The sequence below is a fragment of the Lytechinus pictus genome, chromosome 16 (genome assembly GCF_037042905.1).
Source record: "Lytechinus pictus isolate F3 Inbred chromosome 16, Lp3.0, whole genome shotgun sequence".
NCBI classification, from domain to species: Eukaryota; Metazoa; Echinodermata; class Echinoidea; order Temnopleuroida; family Toxopneustidae; genus Lytechinus; species Lytechinus pictus.
The window spans coordinates 1,402,864-1,422,583 of NC_087260.1; the positions used below are offsets into that span (position 1 = coordinate 1,402,864).

The window sequence follows — 19,720 nt, forward strand, 5'->3', positions numbered from 1 at the left end:
CCTCAGATATGTCCTTGTGTTTGATTTACGAGTATTTAGAACAAATTATTTACATGTACTTCATTTCAAGAAAAGTCCAAAAGATTTGTATATTGGAAAGAAGAGTATTCATGTGGATGGATTTTTAAATAATACTTTGAAGAGGGATAGAAACAGGGGCAGAAAATTGAAGTTTGAAGAGAGAGAGAGAGGGGGGGGGGATGGGAGGGGGAGCAGGAGAAAGACAAATAGAGAGGAGGCCGGGGGTGGGGTAGGGTTATAAATAAGAGAGTGAGGGGTGGGGGTAATAAAAGAGTGAAGAGGAGGGGTTGGGTAGAGTTAGAAATAGGAATGAGGGGTGGGGTAGAGTTAGAAATAAGAGCAAGTGGTGGGGGTAGTGTTATAAATAAGAGAGGGTGGTGGGGGTAGAGTCAGAAAATAAGACAGTGATGTGGTGGGGTAAAGTTGGAAAGAAGAGTGGATGTGGGGGTACAGTTAGAAATAGGAGAGAGGGTTGGGGTAGAGTTATAAATAACGGGAAGATCCAGCCTCCACCAATAGGGGGGGGGGGCGAATTTTTTTCACCCATATTTTGGCCCATCTGCCGTTCAAAGTTGATTTTTGTTTGTTTCTTTAAAGGGGTCGTCCCAGTGGCGTAAATGAGCCAGAAATTTTGAGGGGGCTTGATATGGCATATTGCGTAAAATTAATAAGAAGTTACGAGCAAGCAAAAATTTTGAGATTTTTATTACAAAAATCCAAGTTCGTGATAGATTTTAACATAATATTTGGAAAATAATATATTTCACCCTTTTCTCTTTTTTTCGTGATCGTGAAATTTTTCTCTTATTTATTTATTTTTTTTTTTTTGGGGGGGGGGGCAAAATACCCATGACCTAACAGTAATTTTTAGCTTTGTTCTTATAAACAACATAAATGTGTAATAATGTCATAAGCCCTATTTAAATAGTGTGAGCGCGAAGTGCAAGCTAAACAATTTTGAAATTTCATGTATTTTGTCCTGAAAATTCAGTTAACATTCTGGGCAATGTTTGTGAACCTGAACAATTAAAATATACTGCGAGCACGAAGCGCGAGCAGAAATTTTTATGCGTTCTGGCTTTGTCGAAGAGGGAACTGTAAGGACGTTTTGCAGTCAGCCATATATTTCACTGATTAGATAATGCGAGCGCGAAGCGCGAGCTGAAATTTTTGACGTTCCGGCCTAAAAAAAATTAACGTTCTATTCACTTTTTGTAATCATGAACGGTATAAGTGTATAACCAAACAATTGATCGTGAACTTGAAAAAACTTGAGATTTCAAACCTAAAAACGGGACACTCTCTCCATGTTTTGTAAATCATGAAAAAAATTGGGTAGGAAAATATCCTACAATTTGGACCTACATTAATAATGCGAGCGCAAAGGGTGAGCAGAAAAAAATTGATATCTGATCTGAAACTGGATATAATCATGAAAAAAGCCTCATAATGATTTAAAAAGAAAACAAGCTGCGTGTCTGAATAAACATGCGTGCGCGAGTTTCGACCTAGAATTTGGGCATTCTAAATACCCTTTTTTTTTCATCATGAAAATCAATAAAGCGAGCGCGATATTTGATATTCCAATCTGAAAAAGGGTCAATTTAAGCTCTGTATTTCAAGCACTTATAGGAAAATTATCGAGGTGGATATGAATCAGTTAAAAAAAATATCTGATATGTTTCATTATTACTTTGAGTTTTGACATAGGACAGGGACATTCTAAGAACATTACATGTATGTCATCATATGAAAATGAGGAATATCTTCATATTTCTCTTCCTAAGCGGGAGATGAAACTTGTCGATATTCCATTCTGAAAAAAGGGGCAATTTTCTTTATCAAATTATCTTATTTGAGAACGCGAAATCTGTTAATTTATATTATGGCCTGAAAACTATTACAAAATAAGATGCATGAGTTAATATAGTTTCAACAATCAATGCGAGCGCAAATCGCGAGCCGAGATTTTTGATAAACTGTCATGATATTGGGATTTTTAGTAAAGAATTAATATTGAGATATATTTTGAGAACTTTATGGAATACAGGAAAATAATAGGTACCTGACAAATCAAATTTTTCGAGCGCACAGCGCGAGCAGAAAATGTTAATATTCAGAAGATAAAACTAATTCTTACAGAGCACTTTTTAAAAATCAAACTGTAAATCAAACAAAATGATGAAAGTTCGAATATCTGAGCTGAAATATGTTTTGTATATTGACTTCAAAATTTGATATTTATGCTCCATATTGAGCAAGATATATAAATCACCTAAAAGGCAATGCGATAGCGAAGCACGAGCGAAATTCTATACTGTACACTAACAGTGACATGAAAGATTTTTAAACTTATTTTCCAAGTCTTCCCCTCATCTTTTTTCGTTCACTCGTCTTCCTTCTCTTATGTTTCCCCTTCTTTGTTCTCTCTTTTCCCTTCTTTTTTCTTTTTTTCTTTCTTTCCCCCTTTTTTCCTTTGTTTGCTCCGCCAATAGGGGGGGGGGGGGGAGGCGGCACCCTGAATCCGCCTATGAATAAAGAGGGGGTGAGTGCATAGAGTCAGAAATAAGAGAGTGAGGGGTGAGGTAGAATTGGAAATAAGAGCGAGGAGGGGGTGGGGGTAGAGAGAATGAGGGGTGGGGTGGGGTAGAGTTATAAATAAGAGAGTGGGTGGGGTCCGGGGGGGGGCACTCAGTATATAATGCATAGTGGGTATGTGCCGCGGACCCCCATTTTTACACTCAAATTTCTGTTCCGAGGCATAGCATTTTTGTCTTATTGAGAAAAAAAACCAAAGAAAGCCGCTCCAGAGCATAGCATTTTCTTCTTCTCGAGAAAAAAGAAGAAAAAAATCCGCTCCATGGCTTCGCATATTTTCCGTTACGCCGTTCCGGTCGCAATTTTGGTGAAAAGCGGCCGCAGCTCGCTGTCCGAACATCGCCTCTGCGCTAGCGCGCCCGTCAGTCGTGCAGTCGGGCTAGCTGCATATACGTTCCATAGGGATGCAAACGCACTCGTACGCAGGCGACCCGTTCCAAGGACCCCCGTTTTCACATACAAACATTTGTAGTTCCGAAGCCCGTTCCGAGGACCCTCCTTTTTACAATGAGCCCGCTCCAAGGCCCCCGTTTTTCGTTTTTTGTCTCGCCCGCGGCACACCCCTACCACTTTTTTGGTCGAGTGCCCCCCCCCCCGGGGGTGGGGTAGAATTGGAAATAAGAGCGAGAAGGGGTGGGGGTAGAGAAATAAAAGAGTGAGGAGGGGTAGGGTAGAGTTATAAATAAAAGGTGAGGAGAGGTGGGGTAGAGTAAATAAGAGGGATGGTACGTGGGGTAAAGTATAAAAGAGTAAGGATGCTGGAGGGAGGGAGGGGTGGGGTAGAGTTATGAATAAGAGTGAGGAGGGGTACATGTACGTGGGTAGAGTTATAAATAAGAATGATGGGGTGGAGTTATAAATAAAATAAGAGTTATACATAAATAACCTTAGGGTTAGTAATAAGAGGGAACAACAAAAGAGTCGTATCATCGTGTCGGTGCAAGAATGCCACATTTTCGTAGATAATTGAATGGCATATTAGCCTTAGGGCTTGTCTGCGGTGAGCAAAAATGTTTTGCCAAAGGTGATTGTGCAGTGACACGATATGAAAGACAGTGTGGAGACGTACAGAGGGGGGGGGGGGTGGATTAGAATAATATATGAATAAATTATTTAATGCTTCAAGCTCATTGAAACATCATTCCCCCCCCCCCTCCATTTCAAGGTTTTACTCCTCATAACAATTCAGTCTCCCGTTTCATGGACTTCTCAGTTTCGAGCAAAAAAAAAAAAAAAAAAAAAAAATCACTCTCTGATCTCCGTTTTTCTCATCAAATATGGACTTTTCAAATTGCAGTGCACTTCTACATAAAGTATGTCACCAACACATCACCACGATCATTTTCATCGTCATCACCATAATCACTGTTGTCATTTTATTATCACCATCATCATCAATACCTTCACCATCATCATCATCAATATCATCGTCACCATCATCATCATCAATATCAGCTTCAGGTCTTCAGCATCATCATCATCAATATCATCATCTTCATCGTCAATATCATCTTCACCATCATCATCATCAACATCATCATCTTCATTGTCAATTTCATCTTCAGCAACATTAATCAAAGTGTATCCAATTCATATGTCTTTTGACGCTGACAAAATATGATCATCTGATAAAATGCTGTATAATTCAACTTTTTTTTTTATTCAACTTTCCACAAAAGTTTTTGAACTCGTACAATATTACAATCTAAATTACTGTACACGTACACAGCTTCATCATTTTTTTTTTTACAAAAACTTTTAAAAAACCAACATGCTTATGCTAATACATAAATTTGAAGTCTATTAAAAACTCACTTTAGTAGTAGAACACATGGATTTGGTATTCTTACCCATTCATATGTACAATACTGTACACAGTCTCAATAACAGTTAACAAAAACACCAACATGCAATTAAATATACATTACCATAAATGGCTTGTTTCAATAAATACAAGGACATATTTCTGTAATTTGTGTATTCCATAATACATATGTCAACAACATTTAGTACCATCAGAGGCCTTTGGGTCGACCACTTTTTCTAGAGATGCAATATAGCAGTTTCTTTTCCTTTCCAACATTCAAAATTCAGTGGAGTATTGCTGTTAAGTGGGCTGTGGATTCCAATCTCAGCCATGGATCCTTCATTGATCCTCAATTTGCTGCACTCAACCCGGGTGACTACCTGCAGGATTTTGATCGTATGAAATGCTAGTGTGCTGTAAGGTCACAATGCTAAAAACTAGCGTAAAAGTATCCTTTGGAAGCAGACAGGGATAAATATGCACAATAAAAGGACTGTGTATCAATATCACTACTAATATTACTTAATAACCTATAAACAAGAACAGCATGATTTTGTATTCATGACATAATAATTTCATTCACATAATGGTTTGTATGTGACAACACAATAACTACTAAGAGAACACATATCATAAAAAGGTATGATACAATATTTACATGGTTCGTTTATCTAATTCAAACACGAAATAAAAATCAATAATATACACGTATCCTGGAACCAGGAAACATTTATATTTCATTCATCAATTAATCAGCATTAAAGCCTATTCAAGTTTTGGCGACTCCCTCAAAAATACACGTCCCCAATCCAATCCATTACTAGACAATATGCCCTAAAACATTTATGATATTGAGGATTAAATATTGTAAGGTGTTTCGATTATAAAATTTGCAGTTTGAGATGATTTCAAGTTTATCTGGTGGTCAATCGCAAAACAGCATTTTTTTTTGTCATCTTGATAATAAAGCACTTCATAAGAAAATGAAATGAGATGAAAATGACAAGAGGAAATGCTCTAAAGCCCTTTTAAAGAAAAAAATATATAACTGAGAGGGGGCAGTAAGAAAATTCAAACTAAACATTTATAAGAAAAACAAGAGATTTGACAACCACTACACTTTTGTAAGATTGGAATGTAAGACGATAACTAGAGTGTAATTCATTTTGATCCTTTACCATAGCTTAAGATGGGCTTTAATTTAATGTAAAACTTATTTTTTTTTAATTGAAAAATGAATAAAGAATCAAAGGCAAAGTATAGGTTTTCATTGTTAATCTAATAACCCCCCTTACCCATTCATTAATGGAATGGTTTTCATTTTATAGCAATATTTTGTGGTAAATTGCCAATCCATCTACTGCCAACTCGTCCACTCCACACATGGTCTATCTTCATTTTGTCTAATGCCATTCCGTCCATCAATATTTCGCCTAAAATCTGTTTGGTCCAATCATCACTTGGTCTAATTAATCACCAGTAAATCTACGGTTACACTTCGTAATTCCGAAACACGTAAATTGCCTATACCTCGATGTTTGTTAATCTGAAAACGTAAAAGGTTTCGTTAATCCGAACATTTGTGACGTTATTCCGAAGGTTCGTTATTCTGAAGGTTCGATTATCCGAAAACGAAATAAGGTTCGATGTTCCGAAGGTTCGTTAATCCGAAAACGAAATAAGGTTCGTTGTTCGGAAGGTTCGTTGATCCAAAAACAAAATAAGGTTTGTTGTTCCGAAGGTTCGTTAGTCCGAAAATGAAATAACGTTCGTTAATCATTTCGTTTTCGGACAAACGAACCTTTGGAATTAAGAACCTCATTTCGTTTTCGGTTTAACGAACCATCGGAATTACGAACCTCACTTCGTTTTCGGACTAACGAACCTTCAAAATTACGAACCTCATTTCGTTTTCGGACTAACGAACCTTCGGAATTACGAAACTTCGGTAATACGAACCTTCGGAATAACGAACCTTCGGAATATCCAAACCTTCGGAATTACGAATGTATGCAAAATCTACGACCATTTTGTCTCATATGCAGTTGGTCTAATATCCATTTTATTTTCATTAATTTAACCCAATTAACACTTAGGCCAATTAGACTAAATGGTATATGGACTAAATGGCTATTGGACCAACTAGTTATATGGCAAGTAGACCATGTGGATAGTGGACGAACTGATGGTAGACCAAATGATAGTAGACAAGTTGGCAATTGGACATATTGGGAGTAGAACAATTAAAAATAAAGCATATGATCAAGTCACACATACACAAACTCTTCAGGCCTATGAATGTTTAAATGTAATCAGAAATAATAATTAGAGTTGCAAATAATCTACATTCTTTAAATATGAATTGATTTTGAAGAACAGATAAATTTGAGGTATTACTTTGATGTTAGTTTGTTCTTTTAAAACAACTGCTCATGAATGAAAATCCGTTTCTTAATCTGACATTCTTTAACATGGGATAAATACCATCATTACTATCATTTCCTTCAGTTTCAATAAATAGCAAATTAATTTTCTACCATCTGTGTGAGCTGGGCATTGACAGGATAGAGAGATGCCGATAGAGTTCCAAATGACTCAGATCCTTAGAATGTTCCCATCTGCATGTCCTCCTGTTACCATGGAAAAAAAAAAAAATATCGTAAGGTGCTTCGTTGCTCTCATGAAAATACTGAAAGTTCACCTTTCATAATTTGGTTCTAATAACAGCGGAAAAATTAGTTAAAGTTTTGGATGAAGGTTTGACGAAAATCCATCTAAGAAATTGTGATGTCATAGAGTAAGCAGCGGCTCCATATGATTTATGACATGAATTCCAAATTTTTAATGAATTTTTCAATTTTTTTTTCATTAAAGCAAGTTTGCATAATAATTCTTGGTTAAAATTATATAGACTATGAAAATGCACTAACAAAATGTGGATTAGAATGAAGACAAAAAAAATCTGTGTGTGGAGTTTGCTAAATGTCTTTAAAAAACTCTCACTGTAATAACTGGCTACCAGTAATAATGTCTCAATATCATTAAGAAGTGTTCCAAACTTTGCTCAGATAAAATGCACAACAGATCTTTTTTAAAATAGTGCAATACCATATTTCATTGATTCACTAAATTCTGAATAGTTTTACTTTCATAGCCGTGTAATCAACTCAAATTTTTGTCATTGTTTCGTGTCAATTTTAATCCAATTACTATTTGAATTTTTAATTGTTTACTATTCATCACTTTATAACATTGGAGGCGCGATAGCTCAGTCGGTAGAGCGGGGGATTCGTATTCCGGTGACCCGGGTTCGATTCCCACTTGGTGCGCTAGTGCCCTTTGGTAAGGCATTAATCCTCAGTACCAGGTCCTTCGGAGAGGACCTTAAGCCGTCGGTCCTCTGGTTGCTTGCTTACAAGCATTCATGCTTTCTTAGAAATCAGGTAAAAAATAACCACCACCACCATTGTATTTTTAAAATTCTATTTCATTATATTTAATGAATTTTTATCACACTTGCTCTTCAAAAATTATTTATCTACATGTATAAACATAACAAATCCTTACATGTACCTGTTTAAATTGTAATTGTTGCTTTTACCCATGTATGACTTGTGAAAATTTTATCATAAACATGCCTTTTGGCTGTGTAACATGTATTGTTTTTATATGAAATAAACCATGATTGAATTGAAAATTGAATTGAGTACTAGTAAATGATGATGTGCCTGATGATGAATGTACTTGAAAAACCATTCAACTTTATTTGAATGTTATGGAATTAATTCTATATGACATGGGGAAAGCTGCTCACTTTAGAAATTGATCAACTCTGTTATTCTTTGACTGATCTTTTGCCACACATTCATAATTTTTTTTCTCAATTAAAAAAATGACATTGGGGTGAACTTCCCCTTTAGAATAAAAAATTTGGGTATCTCATACCTACCAACCCATACTATAAAATCGCATTTTGGGGCTTTTGTTACGATTTTTACGATTAAAAAGTGGGCTAAAACGTAAAATACAATTTTGATATTGGAGGGGGAAAATTCACATTTAGCAGCTGCCGGGCCAACGATCAATAGGGCAAAACAAATTTTTGGAGTATTTCATTTCATGTCTATTTCAAACAAAAAGAATACAAATTTTCATTAGTAAGTTTCACAATGCATCTTAAGTGTTGTGACTATTTTTGTCAATATTAATTCATCTCTATTTTCAAAAATGTATATTTTTTTACATGTCAATAGATAAATGGAAAAAAAAAAAAAATTACAATTGCACAAACATTGCTGCTTTCTGTGCTTCTATACTGCTTTCTAGTGACAACTAGTAGAAAATAAAAGTAAAGAATGAAATCAAGATTTTGTTTTATGTCTGAATCCATTACAAAATTAGACATTTGTCTTGAAAAGGACAAAATTTTTGCTCGTTCGCTGCTGTTTATTAATTTTGGTTATCTTCTCTGCACAATGTTGACCTTCCCGGAAAAAATTGGGAATCGCGCGATCAGAGTAAGATTTTCAATTTCTAGATGTTGGTAGGTATGATCTAGGTGAACATGTTTTCAATTAAATGAAAAAGAGGGTAAAAATGAATACCGGGTACTTGATTTTTAGAGAACCACAAATAAACATACAAATTGTGTTCATGCAAAATGTATAAAACACAAAAATATGGAAAAGAAACCCAAGAATTCAATTATTGTGAGACAAACAAAATACAAATGAGAAGGGGAAAAAAAAGAAAGACGAGGAAAAGACAAACAAACGGCAAAGACTGAATACGCATAAATAAAAAACTAGAGAGTCAAAAGGGGCCTAAGCTTTCGATCCTAGCAGAATCTTCGTCGGAGGCAAAATGACAAACATATAAAGTGGAACAACCATAATATAGACCACAGACATTAAACAGCAACACTAGAAACAGGGAGACAAAAGGGGCATTAGTGAGAAGAGATGACCAATCAGGTTAATGAAGGGGATGAAAGAAAAGGAGAAGGCAGACACAAAGGGTAGTCCCTGGTGTAAGTAAGGCCAAAGAAAGACATCAAGCCAAGAGGGATTAAGATCAGAGTAGGATTTTCAATTTCTAGATGTTGGTAGGTATGATCTAGGTGAACATGTTTTCAATTAAATGAAAAAGAGGGTAAAAATGAATACTTAATACTAAATCTTAATCCCTCTTGGCTTGATGTCTTTCTTTGGCCTTACTTACACCAGGGACTTCCCTTTGTGTCTGCCTTCTCCTTTTCTTTCATCCCCTTCATTAACCTGATTGGTCATCTCTTCTCACTAATGCCCCTTTTGTCTCCCTGTTTCTAATGTTGCTGTTTAATGTCTGTGGTCTATATTATGGTTGTTCCACTTTATATGTTTGTCATTTTGCCTCCGACGAAGATTCTGCTAGGATCGAAAGCTTAGGCCCCTTTTGACTCTCTAATTTACTCCATTGGCTCTTTTTTTAGATAAGCAGTTTTCAGCAGCTTCTTTTTGTGGAGCGTTGTGGCCCAGTGGATTAGTCTTCGGACTTTGAAACAGAGGGTCGTGGGTTTGAATCCCAGCCATGGCGTAATTTCCTTCAGCAAGAAACTGATCCACAATGTGCTGCACTCAACCCAGGTGAGGTAAATGGGTACCGGTAGGAAGTTATTCCTCAAGAAGCTGTGTGCGCTGTGAACGCCTAGCTTAGCCGGGTAATATAGGAGGCCCTTGAGCACCTAACAAGGTGGATATGTGCGCAATATAAATACCCTATATTATTATTATTATTATTATGAATAAAAAACATCAAATTTAAAACTGAAAAGAACAGACAGGCTTTAAACGGGATGGGTTAGTACTACAGAACTGAATAAGTTTTGTTTAAAAAATCCTGAACTTGAACTGGCTGGGAAAACAGCCAACCATGCTTCCAATCCAACAAGCTGAAACCCTGAACATGTTTGGCAACAGGAAATAAACACAACAGGAAACAACTTGATGTGGGACAAACTGCCTAGAGGAAGTCTTCTGGGGACTTCCAACAAACTGGAACTGAACATTAATTGTTTCAAATTGAACATGTTTGGCAACAAGAAAAAAAACAGCCAACAACCTTACTGCCTTGATGAAGTATTCTGGAACTAAACATGAATTGAATTGAACATGTTTGGCAACAGGAAATAAACACAACAGCCAACAACCTGAAGCAGGACAAACTGCCTTGGTGAAGTCTTTTGAGGACTGGAACTGAACATGTTTGGCAACAAGAATTAAACACAACAGCCAACAACCTGAACAAGCAAACTGCCTAGATGAAGTCCTCTGAGGAATCATAGTCCTCCACCAGGTCAGCCATCATCTGATCCTCATCATAGCTTGGAAGAATCACTCTCCTACTCCTCCTGGACCTCCTGAAACAACCTGTAGGAGCTGCACCCATGAAGGTGCCTTTGAAGGATTCCTTCAGAGCGCCCTTGGTAGCGCGCCCACTGCTTTCAAACGCAAGAGGCTTGTGCCTGTGTACATGGGCTGGGAATTCTTTAGGGGTAGAACGGTACCTTGATGACTGGGGGGGGGGGGGGAGTAAGAGTCATGGTGATAATAACAAAGCCAGATAAAGATTACACATGTACATATATTTTAAACATGAAATAAAACACAAGGATTAAACTAATCAAGTTAGCAAATACAAAAAATGTGCAAGAGTATTGAAGTTAAATATTCTATAATTTGTAATAAATGAATTATTTTATTCTTTAACTTATTTTATCTTTTTTTTTGGTATGATATTTTTTTGGAAGGGGGGGGGAGTGGTCATCAACTTTTTTATAAAGAAAGACAATGATTGATAATACAAATCAAGATAACATTTGTGGACAGTCATAGTTTTTTTTTTTAAATTGAAATGTCTATCAAATTTAAAAACAAGTGGAGCGCCTCTGGCAGTCTTGCCTGCATTACGCGATTCAATATACATGTATTGTAGCAGCAGTGCTGACATTGAAAACAGCTACTGAATAATTATTCACAAAAAAAAAAACACTCATATGATAAAGAAATACTATGTCCATTAACCCAACATGACCTTTGACCATGATCATGTGACGGATGAGCTAAAGATGCTAGATATTTGTTTGTTCCACTTTGGCACTTCATATACCAATTATTTATAGAGTCATGTGTGATTAATATGAACAGATTTATCAAATAGCATAAGAGAATTAAAGTTGGCAGACATAAGGACTTTACCAAAATTCATTTTGATCATTCTACTTATTGAGACAGGAGGGTCTGACAGTACATGTACATACACAGACACTCACCAAAACCTGCATGGCCTGTCCTTCATGGAAGTCATCCTCATCTTCCTCCTCCTCATCCTCCTCCTCCTCATCCTCTTCATCGACCTCTTGGTGCATAGGGTGCCTGGTTTAAAGAAATAATTCAGGATTAGAGTCTGATCCAGCTTAAGAAATACATAAGGTGACGGGTGATTTTGCCTTCATCATAGCCTGAATTGCCCCTAGAATTCCCAAAACGGAATGCTTTTGGCGTCTATCTTGGAGATTTTGTGTCTCAGTGGATAAGTCTCCAGACATTGAACCACAAGATCCGGGGGTTCGAATTACAAAGCAGTACTCCCATCATTTTGCAAGGAGTTTATGTACGTTTACCACTCTTCACCCAGGTGTAGTAAATGGGTACTCACTAGGAAGGAATTCCTTGAATGCTTGAGCACCCGATGAGAGTAAGCCATGCTGAAGCCGGGCTAATAGCATGCAACTCTTAGAAACACTTTGTGCTATATAAATTTTACAAATAATTATATCATTTGATTATCTTTACTAGATTAACCCTAAAATCTGCCACAAGCGATATTCGAGAACATTAAGAAAATCAATCATCATATACATTGAGAAGGGCCCAATAATAAATGCAATCATACATCAAATCTGCAAAGTCCATGGTTTCACACCCTCTCCTTGTAGGTTGCATTTAACATATAATTGGTTTATTGCAAAAAGTAGCCCTTCAAATAAGAGAAATAGCAAAAAAAAATAAAAAAATCAGCAATCGCTGATGCCCCAATGTAAAAAAACACCAAAATATCCCTCAGAAAATAAATGTAATTCACATCAAAGTTTTTCTTGGTTTGATAAAGATTCAATAACATGATTTATATTGGGATATCTCTTTTACACCCCTATTTTACGAAAGTGAGATAACAATTACACCAGGGAAAATGATTACACGAGGGATGGGGCAATTTTGCCTCTAAAATTCTCAGAAGAGCTAAGGAAGCTAAAAAAAGACCTGGAAAAACCCCATTCATTGCAATATTAAAGCTTATCCAATATTGTAGATTTAGGCAGTAAGTTGTGAAAAGTAGCCCCCCGAAAATTAAAAATTAATTTTTTTGCCTGCATTATACCTTTTTTTCCATATCTATTGATACTCTCTGAATAATTGAATTCCTAATTTGAGGATATTTAGCACTTTCTCAGGAATGATTTTATTTTTCTGAATAAAAAATTCAAGGCAAAAAGAAAAAAAAGAAGAGCTTATACTTTCAAATTTGAAAACATGTAATCATTTTAAATATCCTTGACAAAAGTCATCCCTGACTCCTCTGACAAATTATTTCAAATTTTTGTTGTCCTAGACTTGAAAAAACAATCCTAAAAAAAACTTTTAAACAGTTGATGACAAAATTCCCAGATTCCTTGATGAAGGGACCCAGAATCCCATAAACAATAGTTGTGGTCCTTGACTTACATGCATTAGAATCCTTAAAATTTCCATTGAACAGTTGACTAAAGTCCCTTAATTCCTTGGTATAGGGCCCTCAGACTCCCATGGCCATTAGTTTCAGTTTTTTATTTGTCCTAAATTTAACCCTATCTAGGCTGGGGTATATTGGGAGAGCGGCGCGGTAAAAAAAATCAGCGCGGCGAAAAATATTGCCAAATCGTTGAGGGGGGGGGGGGCCTCTGAGGCCCAAAGCCCCCCCCCCCCCCCGGGCCGGGGGGGGGGGGTCTGGCAGTCTCATCTGAATTACATGATTTGAGATAGCAGCAGTGCTGACTTTGAATACTACTGTAAAATAATTGTTCAAAAAAAAAAACACCATTCATATAATGATACAATACTACATTCATTGACCCTAAATGACATTTGACATTGATCATGTGACCTAAAATTTGTCAGTGATACTTGATTACCCCTATGTTCACAAGTCATAACCTATATCCATAAACTTTGAAAGTTATGGCAGCAATTTAATGATCATCTCCAACATGGCCAAAGTTCATTGACCTTAATGACCTTTGACCTTGGTCATGTGACCTGAAACTTGCACAGGATGTTCAGAGATACTTGATTACTCTTATGTCCAAGTTTTATGAACTAGACCAATACAATTTCAGAGTTATGATGGTGATTCAACAAATGCCCCCACAATGGTCAAAGTTCATTGACCTCAAATGACCTTTGACCTTGGTCATGTGCCCTGAAACTCACACAGGATGTTCAGTAATACTTGATTACTTTTATGTCAAAATTTTATGAATCAGTTCCATAACCTTTCAAAGTTATCATGGTAATTAAAAAAATACCCCCAACTTGACTAAAGTTCATTGACCCTAAATGACCTTTGACCTTGATCCTGTGACCTGAAACTCGCACAGGATGTTCAGTAATATTTGATTACCCTTATGTCCAAGTTTCATGAACCAGGGTGGTGTTTCATAAAGCTGTTCGTAAAGTTACGCACAACTTTACGCACGACTGAAACATGTTTTTAGGTGCTAAGTCAGCTACATAGGGATTATTAAACTCAAGAAACGGTCACCAGTCATGCGTAAAGTCATTCATAACTTACGAACAACTTTATAAAACGGGTCCCAGGTCCATGATATACTTTCTAAAGGCCATCGCACACCTTACAACCCGACTGGTCTACGACTGGCTTGCGACTGAGATGAATCGCAAGGTAGTCATAAACCTGACACCGCACACCTTGCGATTCGACTACCATGCTGTCTGCGACTCGCGCATGCGCTTTTTGCTTCTTGCCATATCAACTAAGAAAATGGCGATTACTACAGCATATGCGCGTTGTATTTCATATACGCGTCATGCAACTCTGCTGTCTGATTGGCTGGAAGTTGGATTGAGCTTGCAATTCAGTCAGAAGCATTCGACATGTCAAATCCTTACGACTTGTCTCTGACCGGTATGCGACTCTCAAGCTGACAAGAGCTGTGACGTCACATCTCCCCTCACTCAGTCGCAAGCCAGTCGTAGACAAGTAAGGTGTGCGGTGGCCTTAAGTTATGATGACATTTCAAAAACTTGGGTTATGGTTTCGATTTTGACTCCCCAACAAGTTCATTGACCCTAAATGACCTTTGACCTTGGTCATGTGACCTGATGTTTAGTAATAATTGATTAACCTTACGTCCAGGTTTCATGAACTAGGTCTATATACTTTTTAAGTTATGCTGTCATTTCAAAAACTTCACCTTCGGTTAAGATTTGATGTTGACGCCGCCGCCTCCGGAAAAGTGGCGCCTATAGTCTCACTCTGCTATGCAGGTGAGACAATAAAGACACTTTAAAAATCATAATAATAATAGGCATTTATATAGCGCCATCTATCTAGAAATATTCTATTCCTAGGCGCATAACAGTAGATGACTAAAGACTCTGATGAAGGGCCCCATGACCAATAGTTTCGAATTAATGTGGTCCCATAAAAAATCCTGTTGAACAGTTGACGACAAGAGCTATAGTAAAAAAATGTACTTTTTCTTTTCCTATTCAACATGGTCTTGCAGTGTAAACATCCTAGCTCCTTTTCTCTTTGTATGTTCTTATGTAAATTGTTTTTTGTTGAAATTCCGAGGGGAAAATATTCATAATAAAACCCCACATTTGTGGACTAGATCCAATCCTATATCTGTTCCTGGACTTAAATCTAACCCTGTACCTGTCCCTAGTCTTAGCCTTGCTTGCTTGATTTCTGCCTTGATAACTATGTCTAGCCCTAGCTTTCCTGGTCCTGGTCCTCTGGCTATTAAGCCAAGAGGCCAAGGAGGCTTGTGAGCTTGGGTCTGTGCTTTCCATCCTGTGAAAGCAATGCATATCATGGGTTATACATTCTCATCTAATGTTAGCTGCAGTGTTACGGGGATAATATACACAGGTTCTAAACCCTGCTGTATAATAGTTATGATTGTATCATTGCCATCTGATGATAACTAGCATTGAATCCTTGGATTTGAACATTGGATGACACTGTTACCAAGGGAGGGGGAGGTCAGATCAGTGGCAGATCCAGCTGGGTAAAATATGAGAATATTTCATGGGCAACATTGTTTTTGCACGATGGTGGGCCCATCCAAAATATTGTGGCTAATCTGGGTAGATCCTCCTCTAGGTTTAGGGGGCTTCTCATGAAAGAGCTTTTTGCAATAGATTCCATACAACCTTTGCTTCTCAGACCTGAAAAAAAATGTTGATGAAACGCTTCCAAGGTCGTGCCCTTCAATTGAAATACATAAATGAAAGAATACAGGGCCCCGTCTTACAAAGACTTACGATTGATCCAATCAAACTCAACTGTATGGAAATCCATCCATACCACAATTTTTTCTACAGGAAGTTTGCACAAGCTCTTTGGTAAACAAAGAGAATCACACTGAATCTTTAAGAAAACAATCAATGTATATCATATCAATTTTTTTTTAAACAAACATGCATTTTATATGGTGACGTTGCTGGCCTTCCTTAGTTGTAGTTGATCGGATCAATCGCAAATCTTTGTAACATGGGGCTCAGATGTACAGCATAATGAGAGGGAAAAGATGACTGAGGGTAAGAATTAAAGATCACACAGAAGTGAAGAGGGTGTGACACAGAAACAGATGCTGTAAAGGTATAAGGAACTTCAGCCCAATCATAAGACATGGATAATAGAAATTCATGAAAGGTTTAATAGTTCTAGGCAGGGGCAGATCCAGGATTTTCAAAAGGAGGGGGCACATTTTCCCATGGAAAATTTGACAAGCAAAAGAAAAAAGGTCCTCGCTTTCAAGGGGGGGGGGGTACACTTGTGTTAGAACAACAAATTTACATTACAAATTTTGACTATGCCTCTCAAAGGGGGGGGGGGGGGCGGATGTGCCCTGGATTCGCCAGTACAATTGCTTCATAAGTAGCTTGTTGCTGAAAGAGTTGCATTTAAACGCAACTCAAGAAATCAAGTGCAAGTCCCTAATACCCATGTTTCATTGAATGAAAATGTTGTTGTGTTTGATTTCTTAAGTTGCAAATGATCACAACTCTTACTGCAAAGGGCCCCTGTAATATCAGCTTCCAACATAGAGGTATTTTTTATACAAGTTCAGGTCAAAGTCAAATCTATAGGTACAGAAATACAGCCCATCGACCATTATGTATTATAGATACATGTAATGTATTATAAGGACTAAAACTATATGTACTCACTCAAAATCTCTATCGGATCCTTGAAGTGATGTCTCTTCATCTCCTCGTAGTCTCTTTGCAGCACCGGTAACGTTCATATGAGCATCTCGTGATAACCATTGGTCGTTGGAACTCTCATCTACAGCAAGAAAATGAGAAGGCCAAAGCTAAAAAATACTCTCAGCATATTGTCTTCAGTATATGAATTAAGAAAACCTCAAAATTTGAAATCAATCTTAGTTCGAATTTGATTTGGCTATACTGTAAGTTCTTGTCAAACAGGCCGCATCTTACAAACAACTGCTACAGATTCAGTTTATACCCAAACTAAGTTAAATCGGAATTCATATCTTTTAAACTTCACAATTTGTATCCTACATGTGTCGGCATGCCCTGGCTAAAACTTTCGTAACATAAGGCTTGGAGATTGATAATGGAGCTGATTTTTATGATTGATTGCATTAATTATTGTGTAGGTTCAATCAGCCCTATGATCAACCACTAAGCTAATAGCCCCCTTACCTCCATGCAAGCCCATCTTCCTCTTCATTCCCTTGGCTTGTTTCTTGCCCATCTTCTGTACCCTTGGAATCTCTGGAGGCCTTTCAATGAGGTCTCCCTGGAGCAATGAATGTCTGTAGATCCTGAGAGGAGCCCATTCCTCTCCTTCCTGTTCAGTCATGCCCTCCTTCAAGTTCTTGTCCAAGTATTGCAATCTATGAAAGATATTGTCAAAGGCAATGTTTTCATATGAAAAAGAAAAAGGTTTGTACATAAAAAAGAGCATTTTCACATAAAAAATAACAATATTTTCTGAATTGATGTTTAAGTGTTGTTCTGTTATCACATTTCTGGTGGTCTTTCTATCAGGTCACCTTGAAGCAAGGAATGTCTATAGATCCTGAGAGGAGTACATTCCTCCCCTTCCTGTTCAGTCATGCCCTGCTTTAAGTTCTTGTCCAAGTATTGCAATCTATGATCATCAAAGATGATGTTTTCATATGAAAGAGACCAAGGTTTTCCAATGAAAGATACCGTTTTTATATCAAAGAGAACAACATTTTCAACATTGATGAGAAAACGGAACAGTGATGGATCCAATGACCCAGGGTAATCTTAATTACAATAAAGCACTTAGAAACACAAAGTATAGAGCGCTATATTATAATAGCGCTATTATAATCATTATTATTAAGCCCTGACGCATCAAATTCCAATTGCAAGAAAATCACAGTGTATGCGTCAAACTACAGCGAGCTGCAACTCCTACCCGCTTTGTTGCGGTGCGGTAGGATCGCAGACCAAAAATTTTAGATGTCAAATCTTTCTGTGATTTTGCCAATTTCAGCCAATCAGATTTGTCCTAGACGATGACATCATGGCCAATTTGCTGTGCTGCTGAAGCGAAGACAACATACGCACAAACGAAGAGGCGCCATGAGATGCAGCGCACTGCCAAGCTGTTGTAATATGTGCACAGACATGCAATGCGATTGGCAACATTGTTTCAATTTGATCTTAATGCAATTGCATCACATTTTGTACACTTGGCTTTAACCCTAAAAGGCCCGGGGGCGGATTCCGCCCCCCCTCTACATTTTTCACGATAAAGTACACCGCGCAAAATTTTTCAATCGCGCCGCTCGCTTACTTTTTACTTTCAAATCTCGCGCAACTTTTGAGACCAAATTTGTGGTGCCCAGGTACGCGGGTATGAAATTATGCAACATTATGTAATTGCATGTCGGACCCAACACTGCTCAAAAACGTGAATTCATGTACAAATCCAATGCAAATTGTGTATTTAGCCAAAATTCATAAATGTATCATTATTTCTACTTTTACTGTTTTAACTTTATCAATTTTGTCTTGTTTATGATCAGAATAAAGTCTGCAACAATTTCTATAAAACAAACAATAAAAAACAGACGTCGAAAAACAAAGAAATACAGAAGAAATTAAAAAAAACAATAAAATACATAAGAAAAAAATGGCGATACCAAATTTTTTTAAAGTACATTTGATTGGGATCCTACAAAGAGTCTGTGAATAAAAATTAGCAGTTTTGAGGCAGTATGATAGTTGATTAGAGAAAATGTTTTATTTCATGAATAAATTAGCATAATTGATTCATTAAATGAAAAATCTTATTATAAAAAAATTAACCATACAGCCTTGTAGATTGTATCGCACACTACCACTGTGCAAATGTTCACGGCACTCTTAAGATCGAAGGCCCCCCCCCCCCCCCCCCCCCCCGGGCTGTGAGATGGGTCCAAATAACCTGGCTCTTTTAGGGGTTAATACATGATATGAAGAAAGGCTGACTTACACAGTACGTTTATCTTGCCTCATCAGCTTACTGCTGAACTCTGTTAATATCTCTAGGTATCCAACGTTCGGAGGAGGTGCATACTCGTTGGTTGGGTCTTCCAAAGGGGTCAAACTGAACTGGATACCTTCCCTGATTGAAACAGACAACATGAGGGCTGAACATTCATCATAGAATAAATGAAATCACTGTAACAGAAAATAATTTTTTAGGTCCAGGTTAAATGTTACAACAAAAGTGGATGATCAAGCTAGTGATGTTTCAAATAGTGTACAAAAAGAAAATACTGTAACGGAATATAAAACGCACCCCCAACTTTGAACTTATCACACACAAAAAAAATCACCACACTCTCTTTCTAAATCCTTCTCACCTTTACATGCATATTTGAGATACCAAGAAACAAAGTTAATAAAGATTTCAAAGTATAAAAAAAGATTACCGTTATACGGAAATCTGCTGTTCTTGATCAATTCATCTACACCC

General features: G+C 37.2%; 1 protein-coding gene across 1 annotated transcript; it reads right to left on the reverse strand.

The window, feature by feature from the left end:
* Positions 1–4,258: 4,258 nt before the first annotated feature.
* On the reverse strand, positions 4,259–19,401 carry LOC135156932 (cohesin subunit SA-1-like). The gene is made up of 5 exons (XM_064110888.1): positions 19,235–19,401; positions 17,425–17,618; positions 16,924–17,041; positions 11,736–11,838; positions 4,259–7,056 (listed from the first exon to the last, which is right to left on the reverse strand). Exons 1-5 carry the CDS (start codon positions 19,384–19,386, stop codon positions 7,030–7,032), a joined length of 594 nt encoding a protein of 197 aa, XP_063966958.1. The 5' UTR covers positions 19,387–19,401; the 3' UTR covers positions 4,259–7,029.
* Positions 19,402–19,720: the final 319 nt, after the last annotated feature.

Bases quoted from the DNA above. Each gene is read 5' to 3' on its own strand.
- LOC135156932 (XM_064110888.1), bottom strand. From the start codon at position 19,386: ATGTTGTCTGTTTCAATCAGGGAAGGTATCCAGTTCAGTTTGACCCCT. The intron at 17,619-19,234 runs GTAAGTCAGCCT...TATCTTTCATAG, and splicing joins AGGCAAGATAAACGTACTGT to ATTGCAATACTTGGACAAGA. The intron at 11,839-16,923 runs GTGAGTACATAT...TCTTTAAACCAG, and splicing joins GGATCCGATAGAGATTTTGA to GCACCCTATGCACCAAGAGG.